The sequence below is a fragment of the Dermacentor variabilis genome, chromosome 3 (assembly GCF_050947875.1).
Source record: "Dermacentor variabilis isolate Ectoservices chromosome 3, ASM5094787v1, whole genome shotgun sequence".
Classification (NCBI taxonomy): domain Eukaryota; kingdom Metazoa; phylum Arthropoda; class Arachnida; order Ixodida; family Ixodidae; genus Dermacentor; species Dermacentor variabilis.
The window spans coordinates 54387309-54407723 of record NC_134570.1 but is presented as its reverse complement, the minus strand read 5'-3'; the positions used below and the strand labels follow the sequence as shown (position 1 = coordinate 54407723).

Sequence of the window (20415 nt, the reverse complement as noted above, 5' to 3'; positions counted from 1 at the left end):
AGAGAAAGAGCCTTTATCTCTCCTAAATGCATTTCTCCGCAGAGGTCGGAAACTGACATCTCGAAACTGCTGTCATCCTGAGAATTAGTTCCGAGTGGATCCGCCTTGCGAACTCCGCGCCTAGAATTTGTAAGTTGCAATATGGCCGGGCCGTAAGGTAATTACTATGAAAGGTAATTAGTCGATTATGCATTTAAATTTTTCTTTTTGTGCAAGTAGTGTCCGCCGCTTAGAGTGGACCAGCTCACGAACTAGAATTGGGCTATCTGCCACAGGCAAACTTCTAAAAAAAATAATTGACAGTGTTCGCCGGAGCACCCTGTATAGCGAATCGGTTCGGATACTGCTGCACCTGTACTGCCTGCAAAGATGTGCCAGTTGCCGGCTGGGCTCTCTACGGAATTATGTAATGAAACAACACGCTGTACTCCTAAACGTGCTCAGCGCAGCAATAAAATGCGGTGGAGCGCGCAACTGTGTCATTAAAGCGAAGCTTTCTATACGCTTTCCATCTGGTGGTCTCGAACGTCTGCTCGGTAGTCGCTATCTTGCCGAGCAGTGTGGGCTCGTCTTGGAGATAGTGCAATGGATAAACTATCGTAGGTAAACTCCTAAATTTTGATTATCAACTAAGTTCCACTGTGCTCACTACCGTTAACAAATGTAAATACTTAGGAGTAACAATATCTCAAGACCTCAACTGGACTCAACATATCACTAATATTTGCTCTACCGCTGAAAAAAAAGTTATGGTTCTTTCGTCGCAAATTAAAACTCGCTCCAGCCCACGTAAAGCTAACAGCGTGTCTAACAGTAGTAAGGCCTACACTGGAATGTGCAAGCATCATATGGGACCCCTACCAAAAAGGATTGATTCACAAAATTGACAGAGTGCAAAGAAGGGCGGCTAGATTTATTCTTTCGAAGTACTCCCGTACTGATTCTGTGACAGATATGTTGCAAGAACTAAATTTACCCCCCCCCCCCCCCCCCTCCTGGAACGCCGACGCATAGCCAGACTTAAATTCCTTTTTTTTTGCTTTCTCAAAATTTATTTAACTTTGATGCAGCGCAGTACCTAATTCCGCGACAAGTCCGGAGCCTACGAAGTGACCACCACAGCAACTTTCTAGTATGTCAATCTCGTGTGAACACATACGCATACTCTTTTTTTCCTGGAACCACAAGAGACTGGAATGATTTGCCGAACGCCATATGTAATTCTCACTGTAGAACGTTTTGAAACCGAAGTAACAAAATATTTTCTAAATGAATCCTTGTGATCTAACACTCCTCGTGTAAGTTGTAGAATCTGGTATTGTTATATGTATAATGTTGCGATGTATGTGATGTAATATGTATGATGTAAGTTGTAGTATGTAGTACGTGATGCATTTTTCGGCTGCACATTGCTGCTTTATGTTTCACATAACGGTTGTTAAGCCAGATTTTGTATTAAATTTATGTATAATGGCACGCTGTGATTATGTATTAGCTATAGAGTGCTGCTTTATGTAAGCCATGATGCGCTTTGTGCCACATTTGTACCCCACCCCTGTAACGGCCCAATCGGCCAACAGTATCTGCAAACAAAATAAATAAAATAAAAATAAGCTTATCCCTGAGGAAGCGTGTTGACAAGTGGTCCGATCCTGGAGACAGGGTAATCTTCTTTCTCGCAAAAAAAAAAAAAAAAGGTTTGCGTGACGGGGATTTCCGCTTGGTAAATTGCTGATTTTTGCAAGCGGGCCCGTAACCGCTATGCTGCAGAACTCGTCGCAAGAACGTGAACTGTTCATATAATTTACTTGACCGCTCCACGAAAGCTTCGGCGCATGTAGATTATACACGAAATGTATACCACGTTTGTACTTCGAATCACAGTGCGCGTTAAAGTTTCAAAAGCTCGAGCGCGATCTAGTCGGTATAAAGCGCGCTCTAAGTAAACTTAACGGAAGCACGTGACTTCCGGTGCGCGGCGGTAGCTCTCGCCTGCTGTGGCTTTCGTCAAGGTGACGTGCCTCCGCCTTCTTTGAAGTGTACCCCCCTTTTCAAGGCAAAGTTGACGCATTACGCGCGCTTTTAGATAGATCGATAAACTTTATTAAAAGAATAAGCGGAAGAATCGCCAATGGTCGGGGCCCCGAGTCCAGCGCTCCGCTGGCTCTTGCCATCTTCTCTGCTCTCTGTATCAGCTTTTAATTGGTTTCGCATTCGCTACTCTTATCGTTTCGCGCGAAACGGGCAGCGACCGCACGACCTCTGCTCGTCAGACGTATACTGGCATACGTAACCAAATGGCCGTTCTTCGCGGCGGCTACACAGCTTGACCGCACGTACTATTCCGAATGCCTAGAATCGTAGGACGCTATCCGCGCTCCTGCGATCTGCGCCGCATTACTACCGTCGGCACACCGCGGAGCAGAAACGATTGGTGCGGCGCTTCTGATATGTAACGGCGCGCATATACAGCTCGCGTCACAAACGCAAATCGCCGTTCCTCGAGATAGTCATCGAGACCGTCATCGTCGATCAAGAACTGCGCAGCAGAGGTGCCAAGTTCGCAAAAGCAGCGCGAAATGCGACAGCGGAGGCGGGCGCGACATAACGATGGTCAGGTGACGCGCTGGTGTTTTCCGGGCGCAGTCACGGAACAGCTGTGCCGGCTCGCGAAGTTGCCTAAAATCGCCCTTAATTAAGGTACGCGCTCGGAGAGCGCATTGCCCGAGCGCGCTCGATTGCCAGCTGGCTTTGAAGCTCGGAGTGCGGTAGGTTATAGCGCGCCCATATTTGTGTTTTTCTTTTTTTTCTTTCTCGAAAGCGCTGGGGCTCGGTGAAAAAAAAAATCGGGATCATGGCGTTTCGCGTGGACTGACTCTCTTCGCACCTTTTATTATTTTCGTGGGTCATGTCATTTCCCGTGTCCCCAGTGCGAAGCAGTCAACACGACAGTTACGCCCTGCTTAACCACACTGCCTTTCATTTCCTATTTTTCTTGGCTGTCATATATATATATATATATATATATATATATATATATATATATATATATATATATATATATATATATATATATATATATATATATATATATATATATATATTAGTCCACGTCCTGCTTGCTTGCTTGCTTGTTCCTCACTTGTAGCGCTTACCCACTGCGGGGCATTGGCCAAGAAGCCGGCGGTTAAAGGTTAAAAGCTATACGGAAAGGGAAAGGCATACTTTACGGGAAAACAGACACCGAAAAACGTTTTCCTTTTCTTCCGACCCCTCAAGCGTGTATGCGCCAGAGCGAATAAATCATATGCCATGACATGTGTCATTACCCCCACACCCGCTTATAGATGATATAGGGCCGCATTTTCGATGGGGGCGAAATGCGAAAACACCCGTGTGCTTAGATTTAGGTGCACGTTAAAGAACCCCAGGTGGTCAAAATTTCCGGAGTCCTCCACTACGGCGTGCCTCATAATCAGAAAGTGGTTTTGGCACGTAAAACCCCAAATATTATTAATTATTATTATATGCTGAATACGAAAGTAAAAAAAAAACAGTGTCTTCACGCGAAGTAACAGCCTGCAGCTGTCAAAGAAGGAATTAAAAAAAAAAGTCAGGAGGCAGCAAAAACGAACAAAAAGAACAAGAAGAAGAACGACGCTAAGTCGTCACTGGACGGTCTAGTCACGGGGCGAAAAATATGGCTTGAGCCTTGAAACTTTAACGACATTAGTTTGAGGAAGCCGACGGCAGTTTCTTGAGTTGCCTTCTGGGAGAACCTCGTAGGCAACGTCGATGAGTCGCGACGTTGCCGCTGAGTCGCAACGTCGCTTTTCGGACCTGCCGCGCTGTCGGACGGGGGGTCCACACCCCTAATTCATCGCCAGGATTGTAGATAACCTCGGGGCGACGAAGGTTGTAGGTGACTAATCTGAATGGGCGACCGTACAAGTACGGCCGAAACACTGTGATGGTCCAGACAGCGGCTAAGCATTCTTTTTCTGCCGCAGGGTAGTTTTTCTCGGCAATGGCTAACGTACGGCTCGCATAGGCAATCACACGCTCCACGCCATTTTGCCACTGAACCAAGACAGCTCGAAGTCCGGCGTAGCTGGCGTCTGTGTGCAACACCGTGTCGGCGTTCTCGTCGAAGTGACCGAGTACAGGTGGGTCCTGGAAAAAGTTTCAGGAGTGTATCGAAGGCGTGGCGCTGATTCCGACCTAAACAAACGGGACGCCTTCTTTCGTAAGTTGGTTGACGGGCTCCGCGATTTTAGAAGCATTTGTGATAAAACGTCAGTAATACTCACAGAGAACCAGAAGTTAGCGGAGATCGCGCTTATTTGTCGGCACTGGACATGCGGCGACGGCGCTAGTTCTCTCAGGGTCCGAGTTTATGCCGGCGTGGCTCACAACTTGACCAAGAAACTTCAATTCTTCGTATCCAAATGACATTTCTCGGTTTTTACAGCAAGTCCAGCCATTCGAATTGCCTGAATAACTTGTCTGCAGGCGCTGGACGTGCTGTTCAAGTATGTCCGAAAGGACCACCACGTCGTCTAGGAAAACTAGACACGATTTCCATTTCAGCAGAGAGAACGGTGTCCATCATTCTTTGAAAACTAGCTGGAGTTGAGTATAAACCAAAAGGAAGAACTTTGAACTCGTAGTGGCCGTTAGGAGTAATAAAAGCGGTCTTTTTGCTATCACGCGGGTCAACCGCGGTTTGCCAATAGCCACAGCGTAGATCCATGGGCGAAAAGTATGGATCGTCGCGTATACAATCCAAGGAGTCATCCATTCGGGGCACAGGATCAACGTCTTTCTTCACGATCTTATTCGATTCTCGATAATAGACGCAAGAACGCAAAGTACCACCTTTCTTCTTTACTAACACAACTGCCGATGTCCAGGGACTGGTCTACGGCTGGATGACGTCGTCTCTAGGCATTTGCTGAACTTGGCGACGTATAGCGTCTTGTTCTGTTTGCGACACCCTGTATAGGCGTGTTGTCGAACGGGCTTTTTCTGTAGGTTCGATAATGATGCGATGCTGGGCGAGCGGCGTCTGGTTAACCTTCGTCGTTGTAGCGAAACAGTCTTGAAAAGAACAGAGTACATCCAGGAGACTTTCTCGTTGCGATGATGGTACGCTGGGGTTTGCGTCGAAAGTGCTCGCGAACGCCGTGGCAGAGCGGTCACACGGCGAAAGAGCAGCGAATATCGCGCGGCCCGTGGACGTCGCCAATTTCCTCAAAGAATGCAATGGCGGTGCGTCGCGTAAGATGATGATATTCCTCACTGAAGTTCGTGACCAAGAGGTATAGACCTGTTTGTTTTTAGGCTGAATGACACCTCGGGCAACGAACATTTGGCGTGCAAGAAGGAAAGACAAATTTGCCTCCGAAATTACAGCGCCGGGGGCGTCCCGTTCACATTCCACACCGACAAAGAGGCTGCTTCGTGGGCCCAGAGTCACAGATTCTTGGGACACACGCAGCGTTGTCTTCGGTAATGGGGCGTTGTCAGCTTTGGGAGGAAATGGGGTCTTGAAACGACACCAGCAATTCACGTAGGTCAGCGATTGCGCCGTATTCACGAAGAAAGTCCATTCCAAGGATTATTGGGTGGGATCATACAGGTAATACGAGGAAAGAACCCGCGAACGTCGTCGCACGCATTCAAATACGTGCCGTGCACATTCCAATTGGCATCATCAGATGGCCACCTGCCGTGCGCAACTTGGGTCCTTGCCATGAAGTGGTGACTTTCCTCAAGTTAGATGCCTATGCGCCGTCATAACTGTATAATCGGCACCGGTGTCGACGAAAGCAGTGGCAGCATTATTATCTGCAAATACGGCGATGTCGTCGGAAACAATCTTATTAGGGTCGGAAAATAAAGAAACACCGGAACCGTCGTCATCGGGACGTTGCGTCGAGGGTATTTCTTAAGAGGAAGCTTTAGCTCGAGTGCTCCTATCTAAATACATGTAAAAGGAGAATTCGTTTTTCTCGGCAACCACTGCACCAAATTTGACGAGGTTTGTTGCACTTAAAAGACAAACTTAAAGTCTAGTGACTGTTGGTTTCGAATTTTTTAGTTAGGTCGTCAATTTTTTATTAAAAATTGGCAAAAATCTAAAATTTTCAAAAAACGAAACTATCAAGTTTACAACTCTGTAACTTAACCACTAAAATGATAATACAATTCTGTGAATTGCATCTAATAGTACATCTAAAGCGGACAAAATTGATATGTTACACATGAATATAAAAAAATTTAATCATAGGGAAATACTTTTGCAAAACCGTTGTAACCAACGTAACAAATTCACGTAAGATGTAAAATGACATATTGAATTTGTCCGCTTTGAATGATCTAATGAATGCCGTTTACAGAACCGTGATATCAGTTCTTGATGCAGAGCTATGAATTTGTAAACTTCGTGGTTATATTTTTTTCAAACGGTCAAATATTTGAAAATCGTTTTAAGAAAATTCAAGCCCTAAATCGAAATTCCGCTTGCAACAGTCACTAGAATTTAGCTTTCTCTTTCAAATGCGACAAATTTCATCAAAATCGGTCCAGGGGTTATCTCATAAAAACGTTTTTGCGTTTTACATGTATTTGAATAGGCCGCGTCGGAGTTGGGCCCGAGCTAAAGCTTCCTCTTAAAGCGTTCGTTGGAAAGCGACTTCAACCCCCAGAAGTCGCGGTTCCTAGTTTCCTCTGTGGAGACTCGGTGATCGGTTCCTGAGGGGAGCTTAGGACGACGAGGGAAAGCTGGGTGACGTAGACCGACGGGGGGATGGTGATCGCGATCGGCGGCGCTGAACAGAAATAGGCGGGCCCGTCAGACAGGCTTTGATTTCGCGGGTACGCTCACCGTAGCGTGAGCACCGCGCGTCAGGGTGGAAGCCGCGGAAGTGGAAGCTGGCGGTACTGGCAGTCGCGGTACACGTGACCCGCTTTGCCGCAGCGGTAGCAGAGCGGAAGCTTATCCGACGAGCGCCATACACTTGCCTTATTAGCCCCCTGTCTTGAGCCAAGTGGTAGATGCGTAGGAAGGTTCGCGTACCTTGAGCCGGGTAGTGGATGCGAAGCAGTGTCCGGAAACAAAGCTGTAGCCTGGTCCACTGTCCGCGTGATCGAATTTCTAGACGGTGGCGCAGGAGCCCTCAATACCGCCGCATATGTTAGGATGGGGACCTCAGGTCTTGGTCGTGCGAGTGGTCGCCCCGCCTGTCTGAGTTCGGTCCGGATGACGTCCGCAAGTGCTGTCACGGGTGGGTGGAGTCCCACTGTTCCCACTGCTAGGAGTGGCCGCAGTTCATCACGCACAAAACTTCGTATCAAGTCTGCGAGGCCCTGCTTCTCGCCGTCGAACCCACTAGAGCATGCAGCTGCCGTGATGTCGTGGCGTTCGTACTGTGATGACCACTGCTGGAGAGTATAGGCTCCATCGTGGTTGCCTCATTCATGAACTGGGCCACGGCTCTTGGTGGATTGCGTACGAGCCGTGGCGAAAAGCTGCTCCTGGACTCCGCACATTAAATGTCGCACCTTGTTTTCCTTAGGCATTGCAGTGTCTGCACGCCTGAAAAGACCAAGCATGTCCTCGGCAAGCATGGAGACTCTCTCGCTTGGTCGCTGGTTTTTAGATGAGATGGCTTGTTCAGCTCTCCTCTTCCTTTCGGCGTTGCGGTACGCATTGCGGAGCTGTTGACTACTCTCTTGCAATGTCGCAAATGAAACCCTCATGCTTCTCGTACCACGTCTCCGCCGTCTTCCAACGCGAAGTAAACTCTCCGCAGCTTGCGAGCATCGTCCCACTCGTTGATCCTGGCAACGCCATCGAAGTGGTCCAGTCAGTCTTCAGCATCCTCGAAAGTGTCTCCATGGAACGGCTTGGGTGTCTGTGGCGCATGAAGAACACGCGGGAGAGCAGACTGGGCATCGTAAGTTTGGCTTGCCTGGTTTGTAGTGGTCGTTGACATCTGTATTTCCAGTCACGATGACAAAGGACCGAATTCGGGTGGTAGTCCTTGCAGGCGGCTGCTAATTCTTGCTGTAGGAGCTGTGCCTGTCGGTAAGGTGCTAGAATTGAGGGCGGGAACTTGGGGGCGGAGGTGCAGGTGCCCAGAACTTTCACCAGTAGTGTCATGGGCGAAACAACAGAGACAGCCAGGTGTCCATGTTTTTCAACTTCAACAAGTTCAACTTCTCCTTTTTTAATGTTCGTAGAACTTAAACATCTCTCTCAAACGCAACAAACTTCATTCGAATCGGTCCGGCCATTGTCGTCTGATATTTCTGCGTTTTGGATGTACAGCTATTGCTGCAAAACAGATTTAGGTGTCTCTTCCACAGAATGCTAGCGCTTCTTGGAGGGGGGGGGGGGGGGGCAACGTCGTAATATTTACACAACACATCGATGTCTGTCTTTTTTTTTTATTGATGCGGAGATCACGGAGTGGTAAACCTCGTCCTTCAACGTTTCTCATTTGACGATTTTCAGACGTTCTGGCGAAAATTTTTGACGGCCCAAATGAATACCTGCTGGCTTCAGGCACTCTATCTTCATTTTTTATTTGTTTTTCAGCTACGCGACATCGCGTTAACTTAAGATTCATCGCTTCTGAAATGCGCGAACGGTTCTGTGTTTTGTAAAAGGGTTCTGGGAGGGAACGCCAAGTCGGCTTTGAGCTGAAGCTTCGTGTGTAGCGAAAGATAGGACCGCATCCGCATGGCTGACGCGGCGAAACGTTGAGTCCTTGACTGTCGCCGAGAGAAAAAAGAACAACAAAAGAAGCAAAGGTCGTGAAGGAGAGAGCGCGTTCGTAAGCAACTCATCCGGTATAACGTTATCGGAAAAATAGGGAGACAAGCTCACTTCTGTTCAGCACCCGCGGAGAAACCACTGGGCGTTTGCACACGTCGCTCAATGTTTTCGGCTAAGCTTGCACCGCATCTCGTTCGGGCGTGACGTCACGGAGCAGCAGTTGCTGCAGCGCAGCCCCGATAGTCGACGACGTTGCATGTGGCCTGTCGACATGTTCTTGTCACTTTGCACTGTCTCCGCAGGCGTGGTCGCCCGAATCGACGCGTCTGAATGCGAGTTTCCCACAGCGCCTGGTAGTGTGCGTATATATATATATATATATATATATATATATATATATATATATATATATATATAGCTCGACCCCGCACGTGTGGCTCCCGTTGCGGCAAACGCCTGGAAGATGTGCGTGTAAGTTGACGTTCTGATTTGCTGCTCTGAGTGTTTCAGAAATAGCTAAAATCCACCCATGGCTGATTTTCGCTCAACACTGGCGCAGTAGTAGCATTTTTTTTTACAGTGGGTTCGATTTAATACCACGCTTTAATAGCAGTGAAGCGTCGCCTACAAACCACACCCTTAAAGTTGTGAGAGTGTAAGGGTTTGATTCATAGGTTAATTTACGCCTTTAAGCACCCGTGGTGTATATCAAATGCAACGAGGGACTGAGCCCCGAACTTACTTTGCTACGTAATAACCAATGATTGCGAAATAAGTTACCTTGATTACGTCTCATTCGAAAGGACACCTTACATGCACGTTTTTATTTTCCACCCAGTAATTTTTTTAACCACTGTATAAATACCGGCTCCCTGTTGGATGTCACCTAGGAGTGTGTGCGGCAGTGGTGGTGAAAGCTAACGCCGTGGCGCCACAACATAGCCTGCGTGGGAGCTGTCACTAAACCCCGTATGCTCAAACAATGCTCCTCTCGAAGTTCTTCCTCCACTGCATGGTGATGATGATGATTTATTGGCATACCCTTTTGGACGGGGCGGGGAGAAATGGTCACCAGGGGAGGTATTCTGTGAGTCCACCTAGTGGACATGTCCGCTTCGTCTGCTGCTGAAGTTCTGATTGGCTGGGCTGGGTTGCGAGTCCACAGCCAATCAGAACTTCAACAGCAGGCGAAATGGACAGCGCCGCCTCTCGCCTGAAGAAGACATTACACTTCTCAACAATTGAGGCGATTGAATTGGTTGATTGATTGAAACTTTTACTAGAATTGATGGCCCTTGGCCGAACATGGCGGTAAGGGATCAGGTGAAAGGAAGTATGCCTGCCTCCATAGCGTAGGCAAGCGTGCCTGGGTGGAGCGTTGAAGAGAGGGACGTTCTAGAATACGGGAGTTTACAAGCACTCACGAATGCGCTGGAATGATGCCGCTGCGTTCGAGCAAGGCTGCTGTGAGCCAGCAAACAGACACCTATGCTCGAGGTCAACTTTTCGGGGCAATAATGAAGGGAGAGCTACGGACGCAATGCGGCGCGTAAGTAAAGACGCTCCTGAAAAAAAAAAAAAAGAGTCCTACATTTTCATCAGCGTCAGTTTGTGCTGAGGAAGAGAAAGGATAAGGGCCTTATTTACCACAGCTGAATAAGACAAAACACACCACTGAAGTTGACTTATTTTGAGGCTTTTCCATTCCGCGTCTCCGCAAGTGAGCAACCGTTGCACGTTGCAGCTGCGTCGATTACCCAGCGTCCGGCCGCGAGAAACCAAAAACGCTGCCGAGCTACTCGGCGCTGTAGCACGTAGCTTTGTCTCCATTGCCACAGAAAGTTGTCCGCGAGTATAAAGAGTAATTAGGAAGGTCCGGTAGCGTCTTCGATTGTGAAGACTTTTGGTGCGAAATCCTCAAATGGCCACTTCAGCGAAACAGCCGTCGCCTGTAGTGTGTAGCAGCTAAACGGCACCTTAACTGCCGTTGCCCGCGACGTCATGCCACGAATGCTCCTCGACGGAGTTCCCATTAGCTGCGACGCCGCCATGTCGGGAGTGCGCCTCGACGGAGTAGCCATTGTGCAGGGTCTGCTATAGTAAGCCATTCTTACGACTAGAAGAAAAGGGGTTAACCGAGGGGCCCGATTTTTATTAGTCATATCGTAAGAAGCCGACGAACACTGACACCAAGGACAACATAGGGGAAACTACTTGTGCTGAATAAATTAAACAAAGAAAGGTTAAACGAATGGAAATGAGAGTGGATGAAAAATGAAAGAACCACAACTCTCCGCAGGTGGAGAACGATCCCACAACCTTCGCACTTCGCGTGCAGTGCTCTACCAATTGAGCTACCGCGGCGCCGCTTCCCCATCCACTTTCTTGGGGTATTTGTGTTTCCTAGTAGAAGCCTGGGAATGTTAGCCACTTTTAAGAGCTGTCACTCGTCCGTTGCAGCCTTCCACCCTCTAGGATGGCGTCGCCGTCCGGTGCGCCGGTCGCCTCCGCCACGCCGGCGGGCATGGACTCCCGGCGCAGCTGGGTGGTGCTGGCGTTCCTCAGCTGGTGCATGATGATGACGACGGTGAGCGTGCGAGCGGCCGGTGTCATCTACGTGGGTCTCGTGGAGCACTACCACACGAGCCGCGAGGAGGCGTCCCTGCCGCTCACCATACACATGACCGTCCTGTGTTCGGCATGTAAGCAGCGCGCGGGCGTATTTCAAGCGCAGCGGTCTTGAAAATTCCACCGCGGCGCAAAATTTTAGACACGAGTTTGACGTAAGAGTTCTGCGGAAACTTGCAAAGTGAAGTAATTCTCTCCAACTTCTGTCCAACTTGAGAATTTCCGTAGAACTATTACTTCAAACTCCTGCCTTTGCTTCGAGCTGTTGATAAATTCGACTTCGCCCTGCCGTCTGCTAGCAGCCTGGTTAGCTCAGATGGTAGAGCGGCTGCCACGGAAAGGCGGTGGTCTCGGGGTTCGAGTCCCGGACCAGGATGAATTTTTCTTCAACTGCGAGGCTTTTCTTTCGATGAACCCGTATGGGTTTCCTTTGTAGCACTTAGCTGCGTTTGGATGGGTGTCTGATTTTCGCTTAAATAAAATTTAGACACGAACCGAACAATGGAGGTGTTATAGACGGGGTTTAGATTGTCAGGTCCGATGATTTCTTTTGCTATCATAATGCTTTACGAGGCATATATAGCACGAAAAAAAAAAGAGCAAGGTTTGTACTCCAACCCGAGGGTACCAGTCAGGACTCGTGCCCCGCGTTGAACCCTGATAACGTCGAGAGGGGCGTAGACTAGTAATCTGAGAAATCACAGTGAAAGCAAAACTTCAACGACGTAACCTCTGTACTGTGTAGACTTTGCGGTTCAGGTCAGTCGTTATCCCGAAATTTCTTAGGAAGTAGAAAGGTTGCAGCACACTCGTGTAAGGATTGTGTGTGCCATCTGCGGAGCCTACCACGTAAGTCACGTAACGTGTCTCTGGCGGCGTCTGTGGGCTTCAAATTTCTTATAGTCATTCTTTACACACATGGTAAGATTTGAAATTTAGAGTAATATGATTCCCCTGAAAGGAAGGATTTAAAATATTGTGAACAAGTGGCAGTGGAATTCTTCCTTTGTCTTTCCTTTTCTGTTCGCCCTTCAGATGCACAAAATATAAGTTTGCTACCCTAATAACGATATACATAGCTGGAAAGCTTGAAGGTCCTTAAGCTGCACATTAGCTACCAATAACGGCCTGGTGAAATGTTTCAGATTATCATGAGGAACCCGATGGTTCTGTGATCGGGCACTATATGTACACATTAAATCAGTTTACACTGGTAGAGCACTCTTTCTTAATTCGAGGGAAAAGATAGGCTGTTAACAACAACAAATACAACAGCAGCAGCGCGATTCACGCAAAGCTTTACTTTTTGAATTCAGTGCTCGAGACGTAGCACAGACGGTGTCAGTGTGACGACACTGGTTTAAGAATACTTGGTATACGTTAGAGTTCCCGAATGTTGTGTGACTAAATTGCTACTTTCAAATGAAATATGTTCCTTGCTTACCGAAACAAAAAGAAACAATAAATTGTCAACAAACAGTCGTTAATCTCTAATGCGTCACACGAAGTTCTTGGAGGGGAATTCTTGGATGACGTCGCCAGTCGTCTTCCATGTTTAACGCTGTAGCATTATAGGCGGACGTACCTCACGCACATTGTGACTATGTTTCCTTTTGAATTTCGATGTAGAAGCATGGGAAGGTAGGCCACATCAGAGCCGGTTATGCCGAAATCCCAAATTTATTGCTGCAACAAAAATTAAAAAAAAAAAATGATAAAAACGAATAATATATCAAAAAGCACGATACATGCACCAACACAATCGCACAAAGATTGTCTCATGTACGGGCACCAGCACCGAAAGCACAGTCCGGTAACTATAGGATCGTCACGCATTACACAATTGGAGTGAAACGTTACGCTACATAGGAGTGAATGTTTAATTGGGGAGCACAACAAAGTTTAAAAAAAAAAGGAGTTAGATATGGAAGATAGAATTTACGCCTCTAGAAAAAGGTTTCCAGTGCTTGTTTGGTGGTTTTTATAGAGCAGGAGTGGGGAAGGGGTGCGGGAAGCGTCGGCATTGCGAATCCCTTGATACCTAATCGAACCCGATTCGAACAGCATCGGAAGAAAATCGAATACGAGTCGAATAGCACCAGAAGTGAACAGAATATCGAATATTTTTTAATAGTGTCTGAATATTGTATCGCCATCTCGCCATTACGATGGAATAATCTTTTACATCTTAATATTCACAACATTCGAAAGTTTCTATGATTACACTGTAAATTTTACAGCCTGCTTTATTAAAAATACACAGGGCGCATTAGGAACAAATAAACAGTTTGTTCGCAAAGATCGCGGCTCTTCAGAACGTACGCGGTCATGCAATATCAAGTAAAGCCTAAAAAGACAGCCTTGTTGTTGGCGTATATAATATATTTGCATACCTTCGCGACCAAATCACAAATGCGTGCCGTCTTCTGCGTCTACAAATTAGAACTAAACAGTGCACAATGCCGAACGCCATCTCTACATCTTGTTACGAGTGATCGTGCTTAATCGGCGAAATCTGGCCGCCTGAGCGACCCGGCGTGCTCTAGTACGTTATGTCGGTACTCTTTTGCCAGTTTCTTTTTTCTTTGGTACACGTGCCTTGCGGTAAATCTCTTTAATAACACAAAAATTAAAATGAAGAAGAATCGCATTTGTCTTTTCTCTTTATTCATACTTTCAGCGCTCGTGGGAGGCTACCTGTGCGAGCTCTGCTCCTTCGAGGCAGTGGCCTTGGGCAGCGTTCTCATCACGTCGGCGTCCATGATGATATGCTACTTCGCGCCCAGCATCGACTTCATCAATTTCTTTTTTGGCGTCGTTCACGGTACGTTCGCACTGCTCATGTGATTTCGCATCTTCTGTGGCGGTATTATTACAATACATATCGTCAAATACATACCCTTAGTACATGACCTGGGTAGTTGGAGAAGTACGGGAGAGGCCTTTGCCCTGCAGTGGGCGTAACCATGCTGCTGCTGCTGATGATTCATGATGATCGTCAGATGCGTGTTATCTCCAGCTGCACGATCGCCAGCATGGAAGGCGACTGCTATCCTCCTCTCCCGCAGCCCCCACAGGGGGGGAAAGGGCGGCGAGAGAAGTGGAGGAGTGTCCTTTCAGACGCCCGTAAAGCACTCCTGCCACACAACACGTGCGTGTGAAAAGAAAAAAAAGCACAGGCGTTCGGTGTCGAACGCGCCTCGCAGCTCGGCTTACGGTGAAACATAGGAGCTCGCGGTTACGCAACAGCGCGTGTCGTTAGCGCCGGCGACTTTGTATCCGTGATGAGAGTCCCGAGAAAGTTATTTGCATTACCGGGAAACTCTTACGGACACTTGCCTCCGTGCAGAGCTCGACGAAATAGAATAGTAAGAGCAGGAACTCGCCACCGCACGTAGACTCCATTTGCGCGCGCTTCGATGCGGGAGCCTGTCTGGCATTGCTAATAGCGTTGCGCAGTCGGTGCCCGACAGTGAAAAGGCACGTGCGTCCAGCCTTGTTTGGTGAAACAGCAAACCTGAAACGAACACGTGTCAGAAGCAGTGCCAGCGAATGGGAACCGTCTCCACACATTCTAATGTGGCTCCGGTGCATTGATAATAACGCGAACGTTGCGAAATATTCGTGCGCAGGGGGGTTTATTAGGGGCAGCGTTAGTTACCACGGCCAAACTGTAATGATACCGAAACATCGATGTATATGTCTTGCTCAGGGCGGCTTACCTTGTATTTTTCGCGCCGTTGATTATTGATTGGAAACGCCATTAGGCACGGGAGGTTATGATAAAGGGTTTCGTTGGCAGCATGTAAGCCGCTGCATTCTAAAGGCCGGGGAATTAGAAGTTTATTGACAAATGGAAGTTGGTTCAACGTACAGCAACACAACAGAATACTGGCGACGAAGTCACGTAATATCAACAGGACACCTAATGGTTTAGAATGCAGGTCTTTCTGGAAGGGAAGGTTATCTACGCAAAAATACTTTAACAGTAACGGTTTACAAACATGCTAAGATCCGGCCCTCGTGCTAATAAGGGAAGCTAATTGGTATTTTTGTATCTTGCTAAGGGCATCGCGAATGCTTCGGCGGTTTGATGTTCCAGGGTTGATCCGTTTTTTTTTTAAATATATGTCAGTTTTTAGACCAGCAGTGTGGTGATTTTTTTTTTCTTTCCATCGTGTTTGCGTCTGAATTTTTTTTCGCTGGGTTTCTCAAGTTTTAGAGAGAAGCTTCCTTGCAGAGTTGGAGAAACTGTCTTCTAACGCCGAACTCTACGGACGCATGCTTCGGCAAGAGGCACAGAACACCCTTTCTCGTAGGCAAGCCCGGGGAAGGGGGCGAGGGGGGCGAGTGGGTTGAGACGATTGGCGCGTTTCGATCCGCAGTTGCACTACTTGGGACTGGCGCATCAGAAACACAACGAGTGCAACACAATGCTATGGATCACCACTGCGCATTTTATATGAATAATTAACTGGACACTCCAAGCTAATTTTCGCCATAGGCGTGGGTGGGACTAAATTAACAGACTTCATCATCATCATCATCATCATCATCATCATCATCATCATCATCATCCTAGTTACGCCCACTGCAGGGCAAAGGCCTCTCCCATACTTCTCCAACTGCCCCGGTCATGTACTAATTGTGGCCATGTTGTCCCTGCAAACGTCTTAATGTCATCCGCCCACCTAACTTTCTGCCGCCCCCTGCTACGCATCCCTTTCCTTGGAATCCAGTCCGTAACCCTTAGTGACCATCGGTTATCTTCCCTCCTCATTACATGTCCGGCCCATGCCCATTTCTTTTTCTTGATTTCAACTAAGATGTCGTTTACCCGCGTTTGTTGCCTCACCCAATCTGCTCTTTTCTTATCCCTTAACGTTACACCCATCATTCTTCTTTCCATAGCTCGTTGCGTCGTCCTCAATTTCAGCAGAACCCTTTTCGTAAGCCTCCAGGTTTCTGCCCCATATGTGAGTACTGGTAACACACAGCTGTTATACACTTTCCTTTTGAGAGATAGTGGCAACCTGCTGTTCATGATTTGAGAATGCCCGCCAAACGCACCCCAGCCCATTCTTATTCTTCTGGTTATTCCAGTCTCATGATCCGGATCCGTGGTCACTACCTGCCCTAAGTAGATGTATTCCCTTACCACTTCCAGTGCTTCGCTACCTATCGTAAACTGCTGTTCTCTTCCGAGACTGTTAAACAATACTTTAGTTTTCTGCAGATTCATTTTCAGACCCACCCTTCTGCTTTGCCTCTCCAGGTCAGTGAGCATGCATTGCAATTGGTCTCCTGAGTTACTAAGCAAGGCAATATCATCAGCGAATCGCAAGTTGCTAAGGTATTCTCCATCAACTTTTATCCCCAATTCTTCCCACTCCAGGCCTCTGAATACCTCCTGTAAACATGCTGTGAATAGCATTGGAGATATCGTATCTCCCTGTCTGACGCCTTTCTTTATAGGGATTCTGTTGCTTTCTTTGTGGAGGACTACGGTGGCTGTGGAGCCGCTATATATATCTTCCAGTATCTTTACATATGGCTCATCTACACCCTGATTCCGTAATGCCTCCATGACTGCTGAGGTTTCGACTGAATCAAACGCTTTCTCGTAATCAATGAAAGCTATATATAAGGGTTGGTTATATTCTGCACATTTCTCTATCACTTGATTGATAGTGTGAATATGGTCTATTGTTGAGTAGCCTTTACGGAATCCTGCCTGGTCCTTTGGTTGACAGAAGTCTAAGGTGTTCCTGATTCTATTTGCGATTACCTTAGTAAATACTTTGTAGGCAACGGACAGTAAGCTGATCGGTCTATAATTTTTCAAGTCTTTGGTGTCCCCTTTCTTATGGATTAGGACTATGTTAGCGTTCTTCCAAGATTCGGGTACGCTCGAGGTTATGAGGCATTGCGTATACAGGGTGGTGTTTGGATCTGACTGCTGGTACGATCTGTTGGGAACTCGGCGCTGACGCCCGTGGTTGTACCTGGGTCGCAAGCCCCAAGGGTAGCGTTGGCCTGGCGGCCTGGGGTACAACTGGAAGCATCCGAAGGTCCCGGCAAAGCATGAGTCGACTGGTAACAACGAAAACAACTTGTTTATTTTAACATCGCAAAGAGTTGGCGGTCAGGTTGACCGAAGTAGAGAGACGGGAGAGCACTTTACTCAGCAGAAGAAATCGGAGCCCTCCTTTTGGCGTCCGGGGGCAGCTGTTTTTATACTCTCGCAGTTGAGGGCAAGAAGGAACCCCTCAAAAGACGAGCACGTGAATGTACAATGGGCTAATGGTGACGCACACTGTCGTGGCGCTGCGCACGATCTCGTAGCACCCTGTCGTGGCGCTGCGCACGATCTCGTAGCACCCTGTCGTGGCGCTGCGCACGATCTCGTAGCACTCTGTCGTGGCGCTGCGCACGATCTCGTAGCACCCTGTCGTGGCGCTGCCGGTCGGACACAATGACTGTAATGAGAGGCTGGTCCCTGCTTTGGCATCGCCTGTTTCGGGCACAATGACTGGAACGAGATCCCTGCTTTGGCATCGCCTGTTTCGGGCACAATGACTGGAACGAGATCCCTGCTTTGGCATCGCCTGTTTCGGGCCCAATAACTGGAATGAGATCCCTGCTTTGGCATCGCCTGTTTCGGGCACAATGACTGGAATGCGAGGAGGATCCCTAGGCGGTCGCATCGCCGCAGACGCGCCTGGAAACACCTGGCGATGAGTGTTGCGGCGACGACGATCGGGCCAAAATGTCTGCCGCCCCGCCGCAGTCGCGCCGGCAAAACCACGTGTCGCAGGCGAAACGCAACAGACCGCCCCGCCGGGGGAAGGAGATCCCGATGGACAGGGGACTGCATCCGCTGTCCGGAGGGATGTCGCTCGATGATGCTCATAACCGAAGTCGGGCGTCCCTTGACGTTTCTTGAGCGCAGCGCACAGAGAAGGCCTCGTTCTCTCGTTCAGGTTCGCACGGGACACTGCAAAGTGACTTCGGGAGAGTTCACATTTTTGTTCTCGTTCCCGGCAAGCGTTAGAACTACGCTGAAAACTCAACCGCTCAGTCAGCAAGCACGGCACAACCCTCACTAAGCCCTGCCAGGCTCTTTCCCCTTTTTATACCACTGCCTAGTTCCTTACAGTAGTCTAGCATCACTCAGAACGCGTCCACAAATTGAAAAATTGCACTAGAAAGCATATCATCACTTTGAAACACTAAACAAAAGCAATATGTTAAAAAAAATCCTGCCTCAGGAAGAAAAACATCAGTAACAAACAATTTTGAGGCTGATTCCTACGTTAGGGGCTTCGACTTAAGCCATCGGCGTTACCGTTGAGACTCCCCTTTTTGTAACGCACCTCAAAGGAATATTGTTGTAAAGCGAGGCTCCAGCGCAGGAGGCGGCCATTTTTGGGAGAGATGGTCTGCAGCCATTGGAGAGGGCAGTGATCCGTCTCAATGATAAACCTCGAGCCGGCTAGATAGCATGACAATTTCTGAACGGCCCACACGAGACACGCACACTCTTTCTCGGTGGCGCTATACGCCTGCTCACGACTGGTCAGCTTACGACTAGCATACAGGACGGGGTGTTCTACTTCTCCATTTTCCCGTTGGCACAGTACAACGCCCATGCCTCGCTCACTAGCATCGCACTGAACAATGAACCCTTTTGTATAGTCTGGCGATCGTAGCACAGGCTGGCTTGTTAGGGCACTCTTTAGGGCGCTAAAAGCTCTTTCCTTGGTCTCGTCCCAGACGACTGTTTGAGGCTCTGTTTTTCTTAGAGCATCCGTCAGGGGAGCCGCGATATCAGAGTACCTAGGGATGTACCTCTGATAGTAGCCGGCGACACCCAAGAACGACCGAATATCGGTCTTTGTGCGCGGTTGCGGAAAGTCTCGCACAGCGGCCACTTTTATTTCAGAGGGGCGGCGACGACCCTGACCAATCATGTGACCGAGGTAGACAACCTCGGCCTGTGCTAACTGGCACTTAGGAGCCTTGACTGTCAAGCCCGCTTCGCGCAGGCGGGTTAGCACTGCCCGCAAGTGTGCCATATGCTCAGACCAGGATGCGGAGAATATCGCTACGTCGTCTAGATACGGTAAAGCGAATTCTTGCTGTCCCCGCAACACTTTATCCATGAGACTTGAAAAACAGTATGGCGCGTTCTTCAAACCAAAACTCAACACTTTAGGACGGAATGTTCCCATTGGGGAAATGAACGCCGCATACCTACTAGCCTCTTCTGTAAGTGGAACCTGCCAATAACCCCTGACAAGATCTAGGGTGGAAATAAACTGAGCGCTACTAACTTTCTCAAGGCGCTCCTCGATGTTAGGGATCGGATAAATTTGATCCTTAGTGATGGAATTAAGCCTGCGGTAGTCGACGCAAGGACGAGGTTCCTTGCCCGGTACCTCAACTAAAATCAAAGGGGAGGTATAATCACTCTCACCTGCCTCAATAACACCGAGCTGTAGCATTTTCTTTACCTCAGCCTCCATAATATCGCTCTGGCGGGGTGACACCCGATACGCCTTGGATCGTACTGGCTCTGGGGAGGTAAGTTCTATATCATGAGTAAGTACCGAAGTCCTACCAGGCCTCTCAGAGAACAGACCTTGAAACTCTTGTAATAGCTGGTGTAGTTCGGTTTTCTGCTCAGGCGACAGCGGTGCTTTACTGATAAGGTCACTAATGACTTGACCGGTGTCTTCCCTGTTCGTCACTGAGCCTAGTCCCGGAAGCTCGACCGGAAGCTCTTCAGGAACGTTTACCATCATGCACACCACTGCTTCCCTTTGTCTATAAGGTTTGAGCAGATTACAGTGGTAAACTTGCTGTGCTTTCCGCTTTCCTGGCAGACTTACCACGTAGTTAACGTCCGACAGTTTCTGAACAATTCGTGCTGGGCCCTCCCACTGCACGTCTAGTTTGTTGTTTAGCGATGTGCGCAATATCATGACCTCATCGCCAAC

The 20415-nt window shown here is 48.3% G+C and overlaps 1 protein-coding gene across 1 annotated transcript in view; it reads left to right on the top strand.

Annotated features, from left to right (window-relative positions):
• Nucleotides 1-1111: 1111 nt before the first annotated feature.
• Nucleotides 1112-20415, top strand: part of LOC142575620 (monocarboxylate transporter 5-like) — a 32891-nt gene continuing 13587 nt past the window's right edge. Inside the window, exons 1-3 of the mRNA XM_075685127.1 lie at nucleotides 1112-1132; nucleotides 11246-11487; nucleotides 14094-14237. Coding sequence (XP_075541242.1) covers nucleotides 11262-11487; nucleotides 14094-14237 — 370 coding nt within the window. The 5' untranslated portion in view covers nucleotides 1112-1132; nucleotides 11246-11261. The remainder of the gene's footprint in view (nucleotides 1133-11245; nucleotides 11488-14093; nucleotides 14238-20415) is intronic.